Here is a 19,305-nt window from a genome sequence, read left to right on the forward strand (position 1 = left end):
ATCCGTTCTGAAATCGAAAAGCTGCACGCTCGACGAACCTTTGATTTAATTTCCTTCCAAACGTTTTCTATTGTGTTGAGATCTGAACTGTTGCTGGGCCACTCCAATACATTAATTCGTTTGCTCAAGAACCATACCATTGATTGTTTCGATTTATGGCAACGTACGCCATCTTGCAAAATGAAAGTTGATAATGAAATTCCAATGCAATCTGAAACTGTATTGCAACTCTAAAGTGACAATAATACAGTCAATGTAAAGTTTTTCTCTCTCTTTGAACCTGTCGAAGAAAAGCCGTGTTTAACTAAAAGTGAAATTTTTTTCTTTATGATTATATTCATTTTTGGAAAAACATGAGAAATAATTGAATTACTTAAGACCTCAAAAATTACAGTCTAAGGACTTTTTTTAATAGTACAAATTTAATTGTAAGTTAGGAAAATAAGATACTTGTGACTATTTTACATTTAAATGCTGCTTCAGTCTTCCCAAAGCCTGTTGAGTAACTAGATGTTTCTCTGTGTTTGAGAGTTTTTGTGAAAAAAACTACTTCTGCATTATCAACACGTCCTAAAATAGATCAAAGCAATCTTAAAAGAACTGCTGTACTTTTAAAAAGGATTATAGATGCATGGAAAATTGTAAATGTTCACAAACTGGGTGATGACAAACGATTGAGCAACCGATTGCGCTCTGCCATTGAATTGCTAGATGACCTTCGTCTGCAACAACTATTTTCTCTACCAAACATGTTTAAAATTATGGATTATCATAATGGAAATAAAAGGATCAAAATGCTTACTTTTGAAACATCTAAAGTAATAGCATATACATCAAAAAGTTTCGTTGAATTAGAAAAGTATTTGCTAAGTGCTTCACATAAATTTGTAAAGCTTGGTGACTTTACATAAGACCCTTTCGAAAATACTTCTAGTGAATTGTGCCAGGGTGCCAGTGGTTCTTATCTTATTTCTAATCAACAAGTTTAGAAAAAACCCAAATTTAGTACACCAAATTACTCTTTCAATATGGTTCAGACTTTCATGAGCTTCGTATCGGTCATTCTTGCATAAACTGTTTGAGGCAACTAACGCAAAAGATAGTGAAATATTTGATTCTTTTAACATATTAGAATCTAGTTTATTTGGTTCGATTAATATGACTTTAGTTGTTTATTGTTGGTTAAATCTAGTTTAAAGCTCATTATGAAAATGAAGACACTGATATTGTGAAGAGTAAGGTGCTTGTTAATGACTTAGAGGTGGTATAACAAAGCTAACTGGCACACTGTTAGTTAACTTTCTTTTGTTATGCGCTTTTTTATTAATCTGGATTTGAGTTTGTCAGTTTGTTCCCATTCCTTAGCGTACTATTTTCAATCAAAGATTAACATCTTTTGTATGAAAAGTTTTAAACTTCGTCAAATATTTTTAAAAATAATTACTTAAAACTTAATACTCCATGCTCTTACAAGGAACCTGCTCAAAAACTTTTAAAATTGTACTAAAAAAAGTTAAAACTTAGGTTGTTTTTGTTGTTTGTCTTAACAAAAAATTCTAAATCTTTTAAGAAAAAGTTCCATAAATTCTCTAATTATGATGCTCCCGGCTTAATTATATGTAATAATTATGCTTTTAATATTTTTATAGTTATATATTGACTAATTTCTTATACTATTTTAATAAATCAAAATTAAGCCAAAATAAAATGTTTACAATTCAGCCTCTAGTTTTTCTTACGATTAGCACGAGTAATAGGCGTGGGTTTTATATAGCGTTGTATCAACCAGAAAAATGTACTCAGTTTACTTGTAAAAATACCAGGAAAATTCTTTATGTTCGGAATTTAAAAAATGAATGTAACAGTTATTTAGGGAACAAGTCATCAGATAGAAAATAAAGTTAACCCTTGTTTTCACAGTGAGAAATAGATAACGAGTTGTCTTCATCAAAATTTATCAAGACTAACTTTGCTCAATTTTAGAAATCCTAAATTAGCATAAATCAACTCTAAACAGCCGTTTTATACTTATCACACCATGCAACTTGACATTTTTACTATGAATTCGGTCGACGTAAAATAGTTGCGGTTTTTATCGCGACTTTTTTTATTCTTTGAAACTTGGCTTTTTGTTTATTTTTAAACTAAACAAAAATTTCGGCTTAGGTCAAATTTTTTTTTAAACTAAGATTTTCTATATAAAATGTAGAGACTGTCAAAGAATAAATATTATTTAATTTTAATAGATAAGAATCATGATAAGTCTAAGTTTACAAATCATAAACCCTAATAATAAATCTTAGATAATTCAAGTTTCAATAAACATTTCAATTGTCAGTAAAGTTTTATTGACTATCTAATAAACCATCCAAAAAAGAAATCGTTCAAGTTGGAAGTTCCGGAAGGTTCAAATTGAACAAGAAGTTATAGCATTAATTAGTCTCACCTCGCTGCCACCACCCTTACTGGCATACCCTTACTTCCTAATTTATCATTTAAGCGAGTTGAGTTTTCTTTAAATGGGATTAACCTATTTTTAAACTGAAAAAACTTTTTCTTTTTTTTTTTTTTTGTATTTGAAAAAGTAATCAGACTTCTTTTCTATTTGGTTTGATGTCAGTAACAAGCTCTTACCAAATTTCTACAAAAATTTGGTCAGGAAGACTTTCTTGTTTTAAAACCAACAAAAAAGTATGCTTATGAAGAAAGTTAAAGAAATTTGAACCATCGATAGCAAACCTCGGAGTTTGTTTGATCCTAGGAAGAGTGTTGCAAGCCTATATGCAGAATTATAGTTCAAGTAATAAGGAGCGGAATCTAGTATAACTACCACTTTTTTTAATACTTATTTTATTAAGATGATTTAGTCGGACAATATATGTTCTGAGGAGTCAATAATCTTTTTAAAAAGCCTGTGCAGCGTTTTGTTAAACTTTCATAAGGATTAGTATTGGAAAGTGGTCATATCATTTACAATCTTACAGGCCTATTAAACTTTAATCAAATCGAATTTTTAGTTTATTTCTGGTATAAATTATATTTCAAAAATTCTTCGATTGGGAAAAATACATTTACTAAATATTATTTTGGATAAAAAGGTTTCCTGGAGAAGTACTGGAGAATATAAAGTTGGGCAATCAATTTGTCAATTTAACTATGGTGAAGAAAAGTTGTTGAATGAATATTTAATTACGTCATCGAATTGCAACATGGTTTTTCAGCAAAAGTTGTTTTAAACAAAAATGTTTTAAGAACTAGTTTCACAAAAATATCAAATTAGTTCTTAAAACATTTTTCAATGCTTTTTTCTTTTGAAGCTCGAGACTCTTAACAAACGTGTTGTTTTTAGGTGATTGCAAAGATAATTCTTATTCACAATGCATAAATCCTGTTGATTATTCTCTGCCAGCAGCTTTTTCAGACAATCAAAAAATGCTCCACCAGGGATTTTTGTTAAAACCAATTGCATTGTGCTATTGATATTTCCAGGCTATTGCACTCATTAACTACGGCCACTTTACAGATCTATTTTTGGGCCATTCAAAAAGTATTATAATAATACTTGTACAGCTTGTATGGCACCTCGTTTTAAGAAAAGCAGTTAATTTGCTTTAAAGTTGTTTTAAATTCAATTCTTCTGGTTTTAGAGTGGCTTTAAATTACCCACTTAATTGAAATATTTTTGAGATTCATGTGACGTGTCATGAATATCCTCTATCATAAGACACTGACTAAACACAAATTATATGAGACTTTTCCTTGCCAATCGAAAAACTATTTCAAAAAAAAACAAAAAACTAACTCATGTATATTTACTAATACACCAATGAGGGAAGTTAACATACCAGTATACGATCATCTTACTACAAAAAAAGTATTGTTATGCACTACTACATTTATAAAAAGTTTAGATCATAGTATGCTCTAAAAATATTTGCATTAAATTGTATGTTCAACTTTTCCCCACTCATTGTTTAACTGTACCCCATAATGGAGTAGAATTAAGCTATCTTTTAAAATTGTTTTGAAGCTTAGTGTGTAAAAAATATAACAATTTTATTTGAAGATAGAACTATTTATTTGTTCCTAATGTACGTAATCTAAGTTTAACATAAAAGCGCTGTTCTAATTTAAAAATTGTAAAATCTTACTTTTTAAACAAAATTTTTTTAACTGTGTACCACTCTCCTCTACTGATAACTGCAAAGTGTCTCACTTGTACACTTATAAATAGTAAAATAATGGATAAAAGCACTTCTAGCATAACTCCACATATATTAAAAAGAATATAGTAAAATCAATATAAAAAATAGTTGTAACCATATTGCAATTTTATATCTCAAATGACAAACCTGGCAAATAAATACAAAACCATGTCGATAAGCGTTAAAAATGAGTCGATCACCAAGTGTTAGCTAAAATATTTTAGTTAAACCAAAACAATTTTAGCACGACTACCTGGTGGCTATCCATGCTTAATTCAACCGCTCGCACTTCTTAAAAGTGGCTGCACGGCCGCTGACGAATTCAGCATTTCAAGCCTGTTTTAGAAGAATCGAAAGTTAATCAACTTTGATCATCTTCTTCATACGAAGTAAGCGTTAACCATAGGTTTGAATCGGCGGAATATGTGACAGCGCCTCCTTCCAAGACATTTGAAGAATTGGAAGTCAGTTTAACACGAGACGCTGGAGTATCTTACGATAACTGACTAAATTAAGAACTGCTTTGCTTTTATATTAATATTGATTAATAGATTGCGCCACAGTCTCTAAATCAATAAACAAACCCATATTGTCCCGGCTTATTGTAAATATTTTACAAAATAATTACGTAATAAATGATGATTGTCAAATATGAAAAGAAAACGTGACTCATGTTGGCAAATTAATCCTAAAAGTAAAGCCGTTTATTCTAGTGGTCAGCTCATAATTGAACTTCATATCCGTTTTTTTGATTGTTTTTCAAAGCTATTTATAAGTATTTTGTTTAATTCAGAAAAAACTTAGAACATATTTACATTGTCTTTTTGCATCAGTTTTATTTAAACATCATTTTTGTAAGAAGTTTGTAGGAATAAAATTTCATGAGCCACAGATTTCTTAGTGTCAAATTTTGTTAATAACAAAATTAAAAAAAATTTCCTGAACATGTTTTTTTTTTGCCACTTTAAAAAAGGTCGCTAAATTCAAAATACATTTTCAAAGATATTGTAACTTTATTGATAAAAACTTTTAAGAACGCTTATTTTCTATACTTTAAGTCAATACACAATAGAAATATTTTTAAAAACTTTAACAACTCTTTATATAGATTTTTAAAAGTGCTTGAACAAAAGAATGCAGAATAACAATTTGTCATTGCACGTTTAATTGGACGTTGATGTACGTTGAACTATTTCCTTTTTACAGTCTAACGACGTCTTCTGATGAACGTTGGATAAATTTTGATTTCGCTTTCATTTTCGATATTTAAATAAAGATCGTCTACAATGCCTTTTTCAAAAACTTTTATGCGTTCACAGTTATGCGATCCACTCATTATAAAAATTCTCAATAGTATTTGTTATTTTTGCACAACCATAAAAGGCGCTACTGCACTTTCGCACCCCCCTTTTTTTATTGCAGATTATGATAGAGAATTTTATGCTGATTCAGAAAAACATAAAAACATGGACCTGAAAATCAACGGAAAGTGCTCTAATTCGAAGTCAAAGTTGTAAAAAATCCCACTAAAATCCCTAATATTCTCCATTTTGAGAATAATAAGTTAATGATCTTTTAACTTACAAAAGCAATACATTAATAGCATGGTTTTTACGTTACAAAAGTCGTTAAAGTAAGTTTTTTCCGAAGTGTCTTCGTCGAGTGCAATGCGCTCGATATAGCCATAAGCTACTCAGAGCGCAATATTGTAGGCGCATGCGCAATTATTTTATTATAACAGTGCGATTTATATTTCACAATAAAGCTGGTTGGATAGGCGGTTAGGGTCAGGGTTAGGGTTAGGAATAGGGATAGGGATAGGGATAGGGATAGGGATAGGGATAGGGATAGGGATAGGGATAGGGATAGGGATAGGGATAGGGATAGGGATAGGGCAATACAATAATAAATATTCATCAACTTGTCTACATTCTCACATTCTACGTTCAACTTATGTTTGAAATCTTCCATTAATTTCATTTCGTTATGACACTTTCGTTAAAATACTTTAAAATAATAATGTTAAGGCTAATCGAAACCAGGTCTGCTTATTGCGCAATGTAACGGTAATTAATTTTCGTTAAAACTTTAAAAAAGATTTTTAAAAAATGGCGAATATTAGGGATTTTTAGTGGAATTTTTACAACTTTGACTTCGAATTAGAGCACTTTCCGTTGATTTTCAGGTCCATGTTTTTATATTTTTCTGAATCAGCATAAAATTCTCTATCATAATCTGCAATAAAAAAAGGGGGGTGCGAAAGTGCAGTAGCGCCATCAGCATAAAATTCTCTATCATAATCTGCAATAAAAAAAGGGGGGTGCGAAAGTGCAGTAGCGCCTATTTTGTATAGGAACATAAATAATGAAGGGACCTTTTATTGTGCTATTTTTAGTTGGTATAAGTGGTAAGTGATATTTATAGGAAGATGACTTTTGGAACATTTATTTATGATGAGACTATGAATTATATCTTTATAAATAGGTTATCTAAAATACATTTAAATTTTTTTATATGTGTTATATTTAATTTAGGTTGGTGCAGATCACACTTACTTTCTGTTTATTGGGGTCAAGATTCAGCTGGTGGGATTAATCTTAAAGTTGAAAAAGAATTGATAGAGTACTGTAATAGCTTTGATTATGATATCATAACGCTCGGATTTGTTGACATATTCTTTGATCCCAATAATAAGGGTAATTTTTGTTCTTCATTTTGAAAAATTTTCCAACAAATATTTAATTTAGAAAACAGCTTTCTGATTTTAAAATTGCTTTTTAGTTTTATAATTTTTGAAAATAATATATTAGTTAAAAAGTGGCAACAAAGTTTTTTTTTTTAGATGATTTGCTTGGTATAAATCTTTCAAACCATTGTAATACTTCTTATGATGGTTCACCTGACCTTCTGGAGTGCCCAAAGATTGCACAACATATCAGTGAATGCCAAAAAATTGGTAAAAAAGTTGTCATCTCACTTGGAGGTTCTGCTGGTTTATATGGTTTTAGTTCATCTGATGAAGCACAGAAGTTTGCTACAACAGTTTGGAATTTGTTTCTAGGTGGATCTTCTACCATGAGGCCCTTTAAATCAGCCATTTTGGATGGTATAGATTTAGACATTGAAGGTGGTTCTTCATTATACTACTCAAATTTTATTCAAAGTATTCGTTTACATATGTCTCAGGACTTAAGGAAAAAGTATTTAATTACTGGTGCGCCTCAGTGTCCTTATCCTGATGCCTATATGGGTCCATCAACAAAAGGCACTGTTTTGCATGATATTGGTGAAGAATTTGATTATCTATATGTTCAGTTTTATAACAACTATTGCTGCTTGGGAGATGAATCTGAATTTATTGCTGCTTTGAACGAATGGTTTGATTTTGCCAAAGTGACAAAAGATACATTTGGAAAAGGACCATTAATATTTGTTGGACTACCATCTCATCCTAGAGCAAGTGGTGGTGCAAATGATTATCAGGCACCTGAAAAAGTTGAAGCAGTATATGAAGTATGGGTTTGTACAAACTACTTGTTTTAATTACCAATTTGTTTTGATTTCTTTTTTTTTTTTTTTATTTAAGGCTTTTTAGTTTAAATTATTTAGTAATTTTAAACCAAATATAGTCTAGATGCTAAAAATGGTAAATGCCAGATTTTAAGATTGTTTTTTTTTTGTTTTTTTTTAGAGTATTAAGCAAAAGGAAGAACTTGGAGGAATTATGTTATGGGATGCCAGCTTTGACTCCAATAACCTTATTAATGGAAAATATTACAGCAGATTACTTCACAATTTTCTATTGAATCAAAAATAGTTGTCCTTCAGTTTTTTTTCATTACTGAAAAAAAAATTGGAATAAGAACTTATATTTTATAAAAAGCTATAGTAAGTAGAATGTGTAAATTATAAAAATATTCCTTTTTATTTTAGATCAGTATATTTTTTTAAAAATTTTAATATATAAATTTAAAAAGATTTTACAGTAGGCAAAAAATTAATTTTTTATTTGTAGTTTTATTTTTAACTTCCTCATAATTAAACTAAATTCTATTCCTCTTTTTTAAAGGCAGCTAATAAAAGGTGTGAAATGTATAATCCTAGATCATTTAACAAGACAAATTTGAAAGTAGGCTTTTAACAGTAATTTTAGTTGCCCACATCAAAGGGTGGCATATTTTTTTAGTTTTTTATCTATATAGTATATGTATATATTTTAGTTTTTATAATTTTTATTTTTTCATATTGTTTTTAGCTATTTTGTAAACAAATACAATTGTTTTTATAAAAAGTACACCTTTTTTTTTAAAAAAAAAAAGTATAATCCAAAATACAAAATTGAAACTTTAAGTACTTTTACAATATCCCCATGAACAGAAATTTAGATCAGGTCTTTTTAGTTTGAAACCATGAAAGTACATAAATGAATTCCTTTTTACTAATCAACCTTTATTGAAATAAAACCTCTATCGACACCTGAATATCAAAAGCTTTTTTTTCCAGATGTCAACGTTATGGATAAAGTCCATGTCGAATTTTATATTCTGTAACTTTTAGTTCGCGTCTTTAACTAACCAATATTTTTTTAAGTGCTCAGCCTTCTTGAATCATAATTATTCTGCATTAATCAAATTGCAAATATTTGAGGTGCTTGTGCATCCTTCTTGCTATTAGGCTCTTGCACTTCTTACGAGCCTGTTATAATTTTACATTGTTATCATGTTTTAATATTTGTAAATCTCATTTTAAAAATACTAAATTTATTCTTACTTTGTTTACAACAGTTAGTTAGTTTAGCTGAAGCACCAGGTCTCAGTTCTAAATTGCCATGGTTAGTTGCATTTTTAAAAAAATTACAAAAAAAATTGGAACTTTTCTTCCTTTCTTTACATCCCAAACAAAAAGTTTTTACATAAGGCTCATTAAGAATACACCAAAAAAATATATACCAAAAGTAAAATTACCATTACAAAGCTGTTTCTACTCTTATGAACGTTCAATAAACGTTAATTTATCATTGATCCCCCTCTCTCTACCATTGATCCCCCCCCCTGTCTATCTTATCAACTTACAAATCAGAATTTGAGACATTTCACAATTAGCATTAATTTTTTGTTTAATTTTTTTTTTTTTACAAACTTTTCCATTATATTTAAAGAGCACGATCAAATTCGACTTTTCCAAATCACAAAAAAAACTGAGGACACATTCAACATATTAAGAGGTAAAGATTTACAAACTTCTTGTAAAAAGAATTAAGACAAAATACTTCCACTTGACGCATCATTTATAATTGTAATGAGTTTTTATCGTCTTAAAATGCAAACTCACAAATTTTAAACGTATTATGTTTAACTGAAAAAATTTTAACTGCAGACATGAGAATTACTAAAGTTAAGAGCCTTAAAACGAGGTATGGATTAACTTGAGATGATTTTTTTAGGAGCTTCTTAAACCTAAATTTTATTGAGTTTTTTTTAACACACTTTACATCTTTTTTTCAATAGTTTGAAAATGGAAAAACTAAAAACATTTTATAAATATTAAGCGATCCGACACTCAAGTATGATATTTTATAATGAAAACCATACAGATATAGTTCTGAGGAGAACAATTATCAATCTTGCCCAGTAGTCATAAATTTAATTATGCTAGTAAAGCGATACGAATCTAAACAGTGTTTTGCCAAGTTTACGGCAAGTAGACGGATTCTTAAAACTGTAATGGCTGACTAATTTTTCCTTCTTCTGACATTTCCCTCTACATTTTTCATCATGAGTAGATTGTTTTTTTATTGTCAAGCAATGAAGGAATGCAGTAGCTGTCTTTCTTTTATATCTATCAGAACTTTCATCTTTATTGGTCTTTACATAGCCATTTTCCAAATTGTACTTTACCAGTTCGTTTTGTTTTATCAGATTATTAAAAAAAAGAATGAAACATGACCTTTCAAAAAGGAAAATATCTAGATCTTTAGAGAAATCAGATGAAAATAACATGTCATGATCGTATTAAAAAAACAACACAAGAACATGCCCTTGTTAAGAGTGAAAGAGCTGTTGCATGGAATCTTTTAAAATAATCGTGATTACATCTCTCAGTTTTTATGATTTGTTGAATTTTCTTGTAATCCGATTTTTTAGAATTTGGAGAAATCTGCATTAGAAACCCATTTATCTTGAACTTACTATAAAGTTAATCTCAACAACAACTTTTACAACATTGGTTACAACTTGCTTGAAGGTTTTGAAGTAAGCTGTTGCTGTTGATATTCTTAATGCTGTTGTGTTTAAGAAGCGCCATTACCTTATAAGACCTCACGATACCATTTAAAAAAGAAGTTTGTTTTATAATTAAAAAGCTTCTTCAAAATATTTGTAAAAGTCATTTTATAATGATGACAATAAGGATAATTGACGTCAACGACTCTTAAAAGGCTTATAGAAACATCGATGATGTTTTTTTTGCCCTCCAACAACAGATTTGTCAGTAAAACAAAAATTTAGCAATTTATTTTCTGCCAGTAAAGAAAGGTGTGTTGACATCATATTATTGTTATAACATCATTTATTCTCATTAAAATAGCTTAGGTTAGTGACCAAATATTTAACACAAAAATAACTTACAACTTACACTAAAATATTGACCAAATATTGACTAGATTTGATAAAAAGTAGCGAGTGAAAACAGCACGAGTGAAATCGTTAAAATTTTTTGTTGTATGGTATGTAAATCTGTTCAAATCATCAATTGTATTTTAAGATATTCTTACTTTAACGAGTTTCGTATGAAATTTTCTTAGCCAACAAAACAGATTTGCGAAACTTGACCCTACTCGTTTATAATGACACCATCAGTTAAGAGCGCCAGAGTTATCCTCGAAGGATTTCATTAAACATCATTCCCACGAGAGTTACGTCTGTAAAATGTTATTAAACGTTAATTTACATTGTTTAATTGAGTCGGTGCGATTATAGATGCGATTATAAGGCGAATTATTACATTAAAAGTAAATGTGGAGAAAAAAATAAATTTCCGATAGATGAACTTTTTCCACTATATTGATGCAGTCTGTGTAAAAAAATAAAATCTGTTTTATATTTAAGAAACCTCCAATTTGGCCACATTAAACTGTTTTAAAAAGCGCATGCCTCAAAATAGTTTGTCACTGTAAAATGAAAAGCAAGTTTTATAAAATTAAAACCAACTCAACGAGTAGTTCCCCCCAAAGAAAAAAGTTACCTCAAAAGTAACAATAATCCAACATAAATTTTAAATGGCTATTTTAATATATCGTTTGTTCGACATTATTACTTACTTTTCTAACTTTTAACTTATTTTACGGAATGCAATGAAAGGTGTAGCAAATTTATACTTATTTTTAAAAAGACACTGACCGATTAATATGAAGATAGAGATGAAATCACAAAAAATACAGGTTGTATGCCATGCTTTAACACATCAAATATTAAGAAGGTAATTTTACTAAATATTTTTTTGCTCCTAAAATACTTTTTTATCTTATATTATATTCAAGTTTTCAATATGTAAATATATTTATATCAGTTTATTTATTCATATCAATTGATCTATCTTGATAATGTATTTATTCAGATCAATTTATTGAGATCAACTTACTTATATCAGTTTATTTATTTATATCAATTAGATTATAAATGGTAAATTCGTTTAATAAAAAAACGTTTAAATTACAAACTTATTTTAATGTTTGGAATAAAAAAAAATAATTGCGGTTTTTCATTCATCGCACATCTTTTTGTTTTTCGATTCTTAAGAATTTTATTTTTAAGTAATCAACTTTGCTAAATGGTTACAGCAGTTTATCTACTTTGCTAATTACTTCCAGTGATTTACATTGTACATTCGGATTAGATTATTTTTAAAAATTATTAAAGAAGGGAGAATTATTGATTTTCAAAATTATCAAAATTAGATAAACTTGATGACGCGAAGGTTTTGAAAATGAGCACGATTTTTAAAGTCTAGTTTTAGTCTTTCAAACAGCCAAAAAATTAAAAAGCAACTTTCTTGAATTATTTTAATGAGGAGACTAAATCTTCATAATCATATTATAATCTGTTCAAAACCTTTGATAAAATATTTAAGGAAAAGATAAAAATGCTTCGCGGAATTTCAGCTTCGACGTAAGAAACTTTAACGGTGTAAGATATCGTTTTAAGTTAAATAGAGTTTTCTATGAAAAATAAATTTAGTTACAGCAATTGAAGTTTAAAAAATGTGTGGGTTGCCAATCACCGTTCCTTTTTCTTTTTTCCCCTCATCATTATATCTTGCAGTTCAAAAACAGGCCGCTCAGTCCGATATATTTAACACTCAAAAAATATTGGTTGAAAACCTTTTTTACATGTTTAAAAATTTTTAAATCTATTAAACACTGAACACCGATATATTAAGCGCTGAAAAGAATATCGATCAAATTTTTTTTTCTCTTTTTTAAAACCAAAAAAACATCGGTTGTTCAAAAAGATAGAGGAAGGATACCTCCTCAAGCTTTCTGAAAAACCAATGTTTTTTAACTTTGGTTGTTTTTGTTTTTTAAAAAAAAAAAAAAAAAAAAAATGGTTTAACATATTTGTTACAGAAGTTTAACTATAGGTTACATGCACGAAAAATGTTTTAAAAATGATTTAATTAAAACTTAACCCAAAGAAAAGACAGCAAAAAATGGCGTGGAAAATGTGTTTAGTAAAAAATTGGATTACGTTAATAAGAATCTTATCTTGGTGATGCATGGCAATTAAACTTTGATGTTGTTATAGATAAGTGGCAAGCATAAGCAAATAACTTCGTGCTGTTTGTTTATCATAATAATTTGTTTAGGTATTTCTGACATACAGATTGACAGTTGTGACAATGATGGATTCGTGATGGATGATCGCCAATCAACATTTATAAAGGTCAAGGTACGCTTAATAGAAACCTTTAAATATTCTTTGTAAAAATAATGCAAGAAACCAAAGTTGTACAGTTCTGTTACTTACATGTGGAATTTTTTTTTTTTTTTTTTTTTTTATTATTTTTACTATTATTTATGATAAATACTTAGAAAGAAAATTTTTTCAATATTTCCATTCAGTATATTTGACAACAGTGATATCTCCTATCGTCTTATCCTTTGTTTCAGTTCAACAATTATTAAATTTGTCATTTTTATGATGAATCTGCGAACATAAACAGCTTTTTGGTTTGTGGTTGAGTGTAGTGTTATTTTTTTTTTAAAAAAGAAAAAATTTCGAAAAATTTTTTTTTTTGTTCAAGATATTTCCTTTGGTTCCAATAAAAAATATTGTCTGTTGGTAGAAAAACAATATCTTGAGGATCTTAAAAACTTTCTGATAAACTAACAAGCAAGCAAGAAAATCTTAAACACCTTGGCAAATATCAAATGTTTATTTTGTTGTGGCGAAGGACGTTTGTTTGCAGTCATTTGAGAACACACAAAGAAATTAGGTTTAAGTTATTTTGCTCGTGTCTGGAGGGTTAATCTGATTGGCAGCATGATGTATCACTAAGAGAATTGATGCTTCAGTAAAAAACATAAACTGTTTTAAGGTCTGAGAAATTTAAAAAAAGAAAAATAAAGAATTAAAAACAGGACTATTTGAAATTATTTCGATGACTTAGAACTGCAGACCAGATTATTTAAAAAGTATATTAATTGAAAAAATTTTAACAAAACGTGACTACGAAGTTCTTTTTCAGTATGAACGTTTATCATGCATACTCAGTCGCTTTACTTCAGCTGAATATGGTTTTCTTCGCTTTAATTAGACGCGTATTTGTTGTATATTGTGACTCGCGCGTTTGCGCGCGTCGTTTTAGCAAGTTTTCTGATCACTGTCGTTATTGAGAAACATGCCATGTTGAGTAAAAATACAGATCACTTGGTCAAAGCTACATACACTTATTGTGACACCTTTCGACTTCATAAAGTAACCTAACAACTTTCAAAATAACCCAAGCGATTTTCCCGCTGCTTCAGCTCTGCATCCATAAAACAGTTCAAAAATTATTTGCTATTTCCTATAATGATAAAATAATTTCAAATTCATCTACAGACGACAAGAGCCCTTAGTTTAACTTCCACTGGCTTTATTATGATAATTATTTATAACTGGTTTTATAGAAAAGAAAATCTAAATTCACTTTAAAGACCTGCCTTAAATAGTTCATTCCTATTTTAAGAAAATCAAATTTTATTTTAACTTTTTTTTTTTATATATAAGTTGACGATTTTTTAAAAACAGGTTAAAAAAGCTATTTAGTTCAATACCTTTTTTTATATGCTCAAAATTTTTTTAGTACGTTAGATAAAAAAAGATGACTGAAAGCATTTTTTGACTACATTTTGACAAAAAATGTGATTTTAGTTCTTCTAGCACTGAGATCTTCAATATTTTTAACACTGAGATCTTCGACCCAATCTTTATTATCAGCTTTAAAAGATAATTTAACGAATAGAAAATCTCTGAGGATATAATAAGTGCTGTATAACAAATTTCAATAATACGAAATCAGTTTTTAAACCAAACGCTCTGCTTGAAGTAAAAAATAGATGAAAAATAAGTCCCTAAATTAATATAATTATAAATAAAAAAAAAAAAAATTCTTTGTAACATGTTATCTTCAGCAAGTTTTACATCAATCGCAACTTAACGGACACTGATCTTTTTTTTGTTGCATAGATGCGAGCAATATTTGCTCCGTTCAGGCATGAACTCATTTAAACCGATGCTGAAAATGGACCATTATGTACATTTTTAAGGTACGCATACAATGCTTTAATTTCGGTACAAAAAATGTTACTTCTAAAAGAACAGCGCTAAATAAAATATCAAGATTATAAAACTTTTACGTTCTTGGCTCAGCATGAAGGTCAGCTTTTATAAACAATAATTATATTATAAACCATACAGTATATTTAAAACGTCTCCCGAATTGCATAATATCTGTATTGTATATTTATAAACATAAAATATGTATACATGTGTATGCATACATCCTGAATCTATAATAACTGTACTTTTTCTGTTTTTCTTTTTTCGACTGGAAATCACAGACATGAAACACATGGTTTTTGGTCAGATTTCTCCAAAATTAAACTTGTCGTAAAAGTATTTAAAAATAGTCTCATACAAACAGATTATTAGTGCTTTATGAGGTTTGGATGGTTGCTTCACACCGTTCAATGTCAATCAAATTGAACGTGAGTACTATAAAATGATTGGCTAGCGTGATTTAGGTTATCAACTTCACTGCCTCTGGTTATGGCTGGCGCCTTAATTCTTTGTGTAATATATCAGAAAGAGAAAACTAATTTTTCATTTTATGGATTAAAAAACCGAGATTTCCAAAGTCATGTTTCAAATTTGCGCTTATGCTTATTATTTTTCTAAAAAACATCGAATAAATATTAAATAAATAATACTAATATTTACAGGCGATCCAAGAATACCCATCACACCATGGTTTACCTTTTCAGTGTGATAATAGAATTCAGGAAATTACTTCCCCTGGAAGAGAAGGCCGATTAACTCAAGTGTTTTCGCAGCATACACAACCTATCGATAAAGAAGAAGCCGATCTTTTCACTGACAGGAAGCTGATTTACGAGTGAGTTATTTAATTACAAGTCTATATAATTATGTTCCGATTCCTCCTTGACATTTATTTTTTATATTACTAATGTAACATTAATTATATTACATCATTAATTATATTAATTATATTACATTATTAAGATTTATTTAATCGTTAAAACAAATTTACTTTAATATAATTCTACGATTAAAATAAAATGAAATTTAAAGATAAAATAAAATTTAATTAACTAAAATTAAAGTAGCATAGTCTTTGAATGACAACTTTTACCTAAAAATCGTGATATCAATCAGTTATATCAAGTAAAGGCAGTGTTTGAAAGCATGATGGAGTGTTTGAATTATTTCAAATGAGTGGAACATGTTCAGATTTTTAATACAGCTCGCTTGGCTGCTTCCAGTGTCGTCGTTGAGTGTCAAACAATTCAATTAGAGCGATCATGTGTGATGCAAAACGAAAGTTTGGCGTGATTTCGACTTTCAACTTCACTGCTTCCGTTGTACGCTTTTTATGAGTATAACGCCAATTGATAAAACTTAAAAAATGAATGTTGCGTGCAGCTGATAGCAAACATTAAAGAATTTTTTTCGTCTCCTATAAAATATCGAATAAAACGTACGCCTAACGTTTTTTTTTTTTTATCTTGCGTTGCAGTCATCCTCTGTTTCCTTTGTTGGTTCGCGTTTTTGAAAAGTGTGACTTGGCAACAAAACTGAGCGGAAATTCTGAGAAACTGGATAGTTGTGGTGAACAATTCACGTCAGAGTCTTTCAACGGGGATATACAGCAATTTTCAACAAAGGTATATTAAAATATTCGAAATGAAAAATGGACATTTTAGCTAGAATATTTGAAATTTGTTGTCTGTTACATTTCTTTCGGACTTTGTTATTATAAAATTATGAAAACATTTTTTTTGGACATTTTAGCTTGAAAATAGCAAGACATTCTTCACAACCAACATGGAGATGGATAACTTAGTAAGCTATCTTTTTATTCATGCCACCTGGCTAAATATTTTATTAGGAAAAAAAATATTTCTAAAAAAAAAAAAGCTTAAAAAAATTGTTGAGTAATCAAAACACAGACGTTTAAAAATGTCTGGCAATCTGTCAGCAATTAGCTCTTAATTACTCCTACAATAACATAACTAATCAATAAACTTTTGATTCAAAAAACCAATCAGTCAATCAATGGGCATCTCCTTTTAGAATACTTTCAAATTTATTACACGATATCTAAAAAGCTTGTTAAGTGTCGAATTAGTCATATATTACTAATCATACGTTATATAACACATGCGTATGTAATATATAAAATATTTTTTTAAGTATTATAGCATATATAGCTGATATATTTGACAGCTAATATTTTTTGTGTTAGCTCGTGCAAGCAATACAAGTGCTGCGATTCCATTTATTGGAGATTGAGAAGGTCAGTTAAAATGTTTGCCTTAAATCATTAACTTTTAACGACGGTTTACTAAAATTATTTTCTTAAAATTGTAGTATAGGCTGACATTTTTGGTCCTAAAGATATTCTTAGGACTGATTGGGGGACGGCGGGGAAAGGGGGAAGGATGACTGAACTCAGTTATACGATCTTACAACATCGATTTCTGAGAAATCTTTAAACAATATTAAAAGAGGCCAAAATATTTTTAAGCAAATAGAAGTTTGTTGCTATCATCCTCAAATCCTTTGAAACTTTGAAAGAACTAACAAGCTTGGAAGTAAATATTAAGGATATTGGGTTGTAGGTATAACTTGATATGAGTTAGAAAAGAAAACTTGGTTCTATAGTTTGATTATTTGATGACGATTGATAGAAAATTTATGTAAACTGCTTTAACAAAAATGTAAAAGAAGAAACTGTCATCTTATGTTAATTTGTAAAGTATTATAAATTCTTTTGTAAAAAAAATTTTCGTAAGTTTTTTCATTTTGTTTCTTGTTTATTTTTGAGGGTTTGTGAGTAATTTTTATATTTTAATTTCTTAGGTTCACGAGCTATGCAACAATTTTTGCAAACGGTATATAGATTGCTTGAAGGGGAAAATGCCACTTGATCTTGTTTTAGAAGATAGCGATAAAAAAGATATAAATCTGCATGGTGTTAAGGTCGACCGTGCAGTTACGCCGTCTGATTATCAACATAAGGTAATAGTTTATTTGTTTATCTATAGTGCGCGAATAATAGCCGAAACTAACCGTTAAAGAAGTGGACGATGAAACTAAAGAGCGTTAGAGAGGGGGAGATCGAGTAAACGCGCGAGAATTGGAGAGTGAGAAGAAAACGCATACCTAACGTCAAAATAATCTATTTAAAAAAATTCTAAAGACGTTATATTATCCAAACATTTGCCAATTTGAAACAAATAATCGTCTTCTTTGCAAGGAAAGAGTCCTATAAAACAAGCGGTATAAAATTATTATCAGTAAATTTTCTAAACGATTAAAACATTAAGAAAAGCTTTAATATTAAAACTTAAGACAACGGTTATCCCCGATATGATCGATTTAACGTCTTCATTAAGACAAAGGTTTGGTATCAAGCTGTCAATTTTGCTTCTACCGTTATAACCATGACGCAATCCGTAGACGCATTGAAAATTATTAATGTGAAAATCAGATGCGTTTTGATAAAAATAAAAAATGGTGTTTATTCAAAGAAATAAGCTTGTTGGAAGCTATAAAACTAACTCTCAACATCTTGGTTTTAACAAACAGAAGTATGATGGATGACAAAAGATCAAAACAGCTAATATCTTACTTGACAACCGTGAAAAAATCATCTAAAGTAAGTTATGGGTAAGAAAGCGTTTGCGGCATTCTATAATCCCAAAACCATTTCATTGATAAAAACTATTTTATTTTAAAATAATGTTTCGTTATAATAATCTCGTTCGTTAAACAATTTAAAAAGGACTGAAAACAAATGAGAAAAATGGCTAAAACTTTGCGCTTCGACAAAAAAATTTATTTACAAAATGTATACAACACTATATTGGTAAATTATTAGAACAAATATAAATTCTTGTTGTGTCGTATTTTCTTGTGAAAAAAAAAAGAGACCAAAATTTAAAAGAATGTAAAAAAGAGACAGAATAAGGAAAAGGTCTGTTTTAATCTAAAAATCCCTTTTTTCGTGAAGTTTAGAAGATCACCAAAATTCAAAGAACTGATGTGAGCTTTTTTTTCTTCTTCATAATATCGAAAACATCAAGCAATATTATTATTATTATTATTAATATTATTATTATTATTATTAATATTAGCATATGGTTCTAGTTTCATTTGGTTTATAATAAAATGAACACACGCACACAAAAACACACAAACACGCTCTTTTTTTAATTTGTTGCAATTAACTTTGTAAAGGAGAACTTCTTCCCAAGACTTTAGTAAAGATATTTTGTCAAATGCCCTACTAAGTGAAGCTTTTAGTGGGCTTTCTA

At 29.0% G+C, this 19,305-nt stretch overlaps 2 protein-coding genes across 7 annotated transcripts in view; both read left to right on the forward strand.

Moving 5' to 3' along the window:
* LOC145183093 (uncharacterized) overlaps positions 1 to 8,202 on the forward strand; it is a 40,050-nt gene extending 31,848 nt beyond the window's left edge. The window contains exons 6-8 of the mRNA XM_090085119.1: positions 6,740 to 6,901; positions 7,048 to 7,718; positions 7,897 to 8,202. Of these exons, the coding sequence (XP_089941245.1) occupies positions 6,740 to 6,901; positions 7,048 to 7,718; positions 7,897 to 8,022 (959 nt within the window). The 3' untranslated portion in view covers positions 8,023 to 8,202. The remainder of the gene's footprint in view (positions 1 to 6,739; positions 6,902 to 7,047; positions 7,719 to 7,896) is intronic.
* Positions 8,203 to 10,853: 2,651 nt separating this feature from the next.
* The window catches only part of LOC145182456 (homeobox protein Meis1-like), a 13,866-nt gene continuing 5,414 nt past the window's right edge, over positions 10,854 to 19,305 (forward strand). The window contains exons 1-8 of one of the 6 annotated variants that reach the window (XM_090085931.1): positions 10,871 to 10,929; positions 11,008 to 11,681; positions 13,068 to 13,150; positions 15,688 to 15,860; positions 16,503 to 16,650; positions 16,778 to 16,828; positions 17,232 to 17,282; positions 17,849 to 18,007. In XM_090085931.1, the coding sequence (XP_089942057.1) occupies positions 13,115 to 13,150; positions 15,688 to 15,860; positions 16,503 to 16,650; positions 16,778 to 16,828; positions 17,232 to 17,282; positions 17,849 to 18,007 (618 nt within the window). In that variant the 5' untranslated portion in view covers positions 10,871 to 10,929; positions 11,008 to 11,681; positions 13,068 to 13,114. Of the gene's footprint in view, positions 10,930 to 11,007; positions 11,682 to 13,067; positions 13,151 to 14,514; positions 15,454 to 15,687; positions 15,861 to 16,502; positions 16,651 to 16,777; positions 16,829 to 17,231; positions 17,283 to 17,848; positions 18,008 to 18,443; positions 18,648 to 19,305 lie in introns of those variants that run through there. The other 5 variants (XM_080057585.2, XM_090085932.1, XM_090085933.1 and 2 more) reach the window with 5 other exon arrangements.

This window comes from Hydra viridissima, unplaced genomic scaffold, assembly GCF_058129835.1.
Source record: "Hydra viridissima isolate aposymbiotic clone 2 unplaced genomic scaffold, HvirCarnegie_v1 scaffold_4, whole genome shotgun sequence".
Taxonomy (NCBI): domain Eukaryota; kingdom Metazoa; phylum Cnidaria; class Hydrozoa; order Anthoathecata; family Hydridae; genus Hydra; species Hydra viridissima.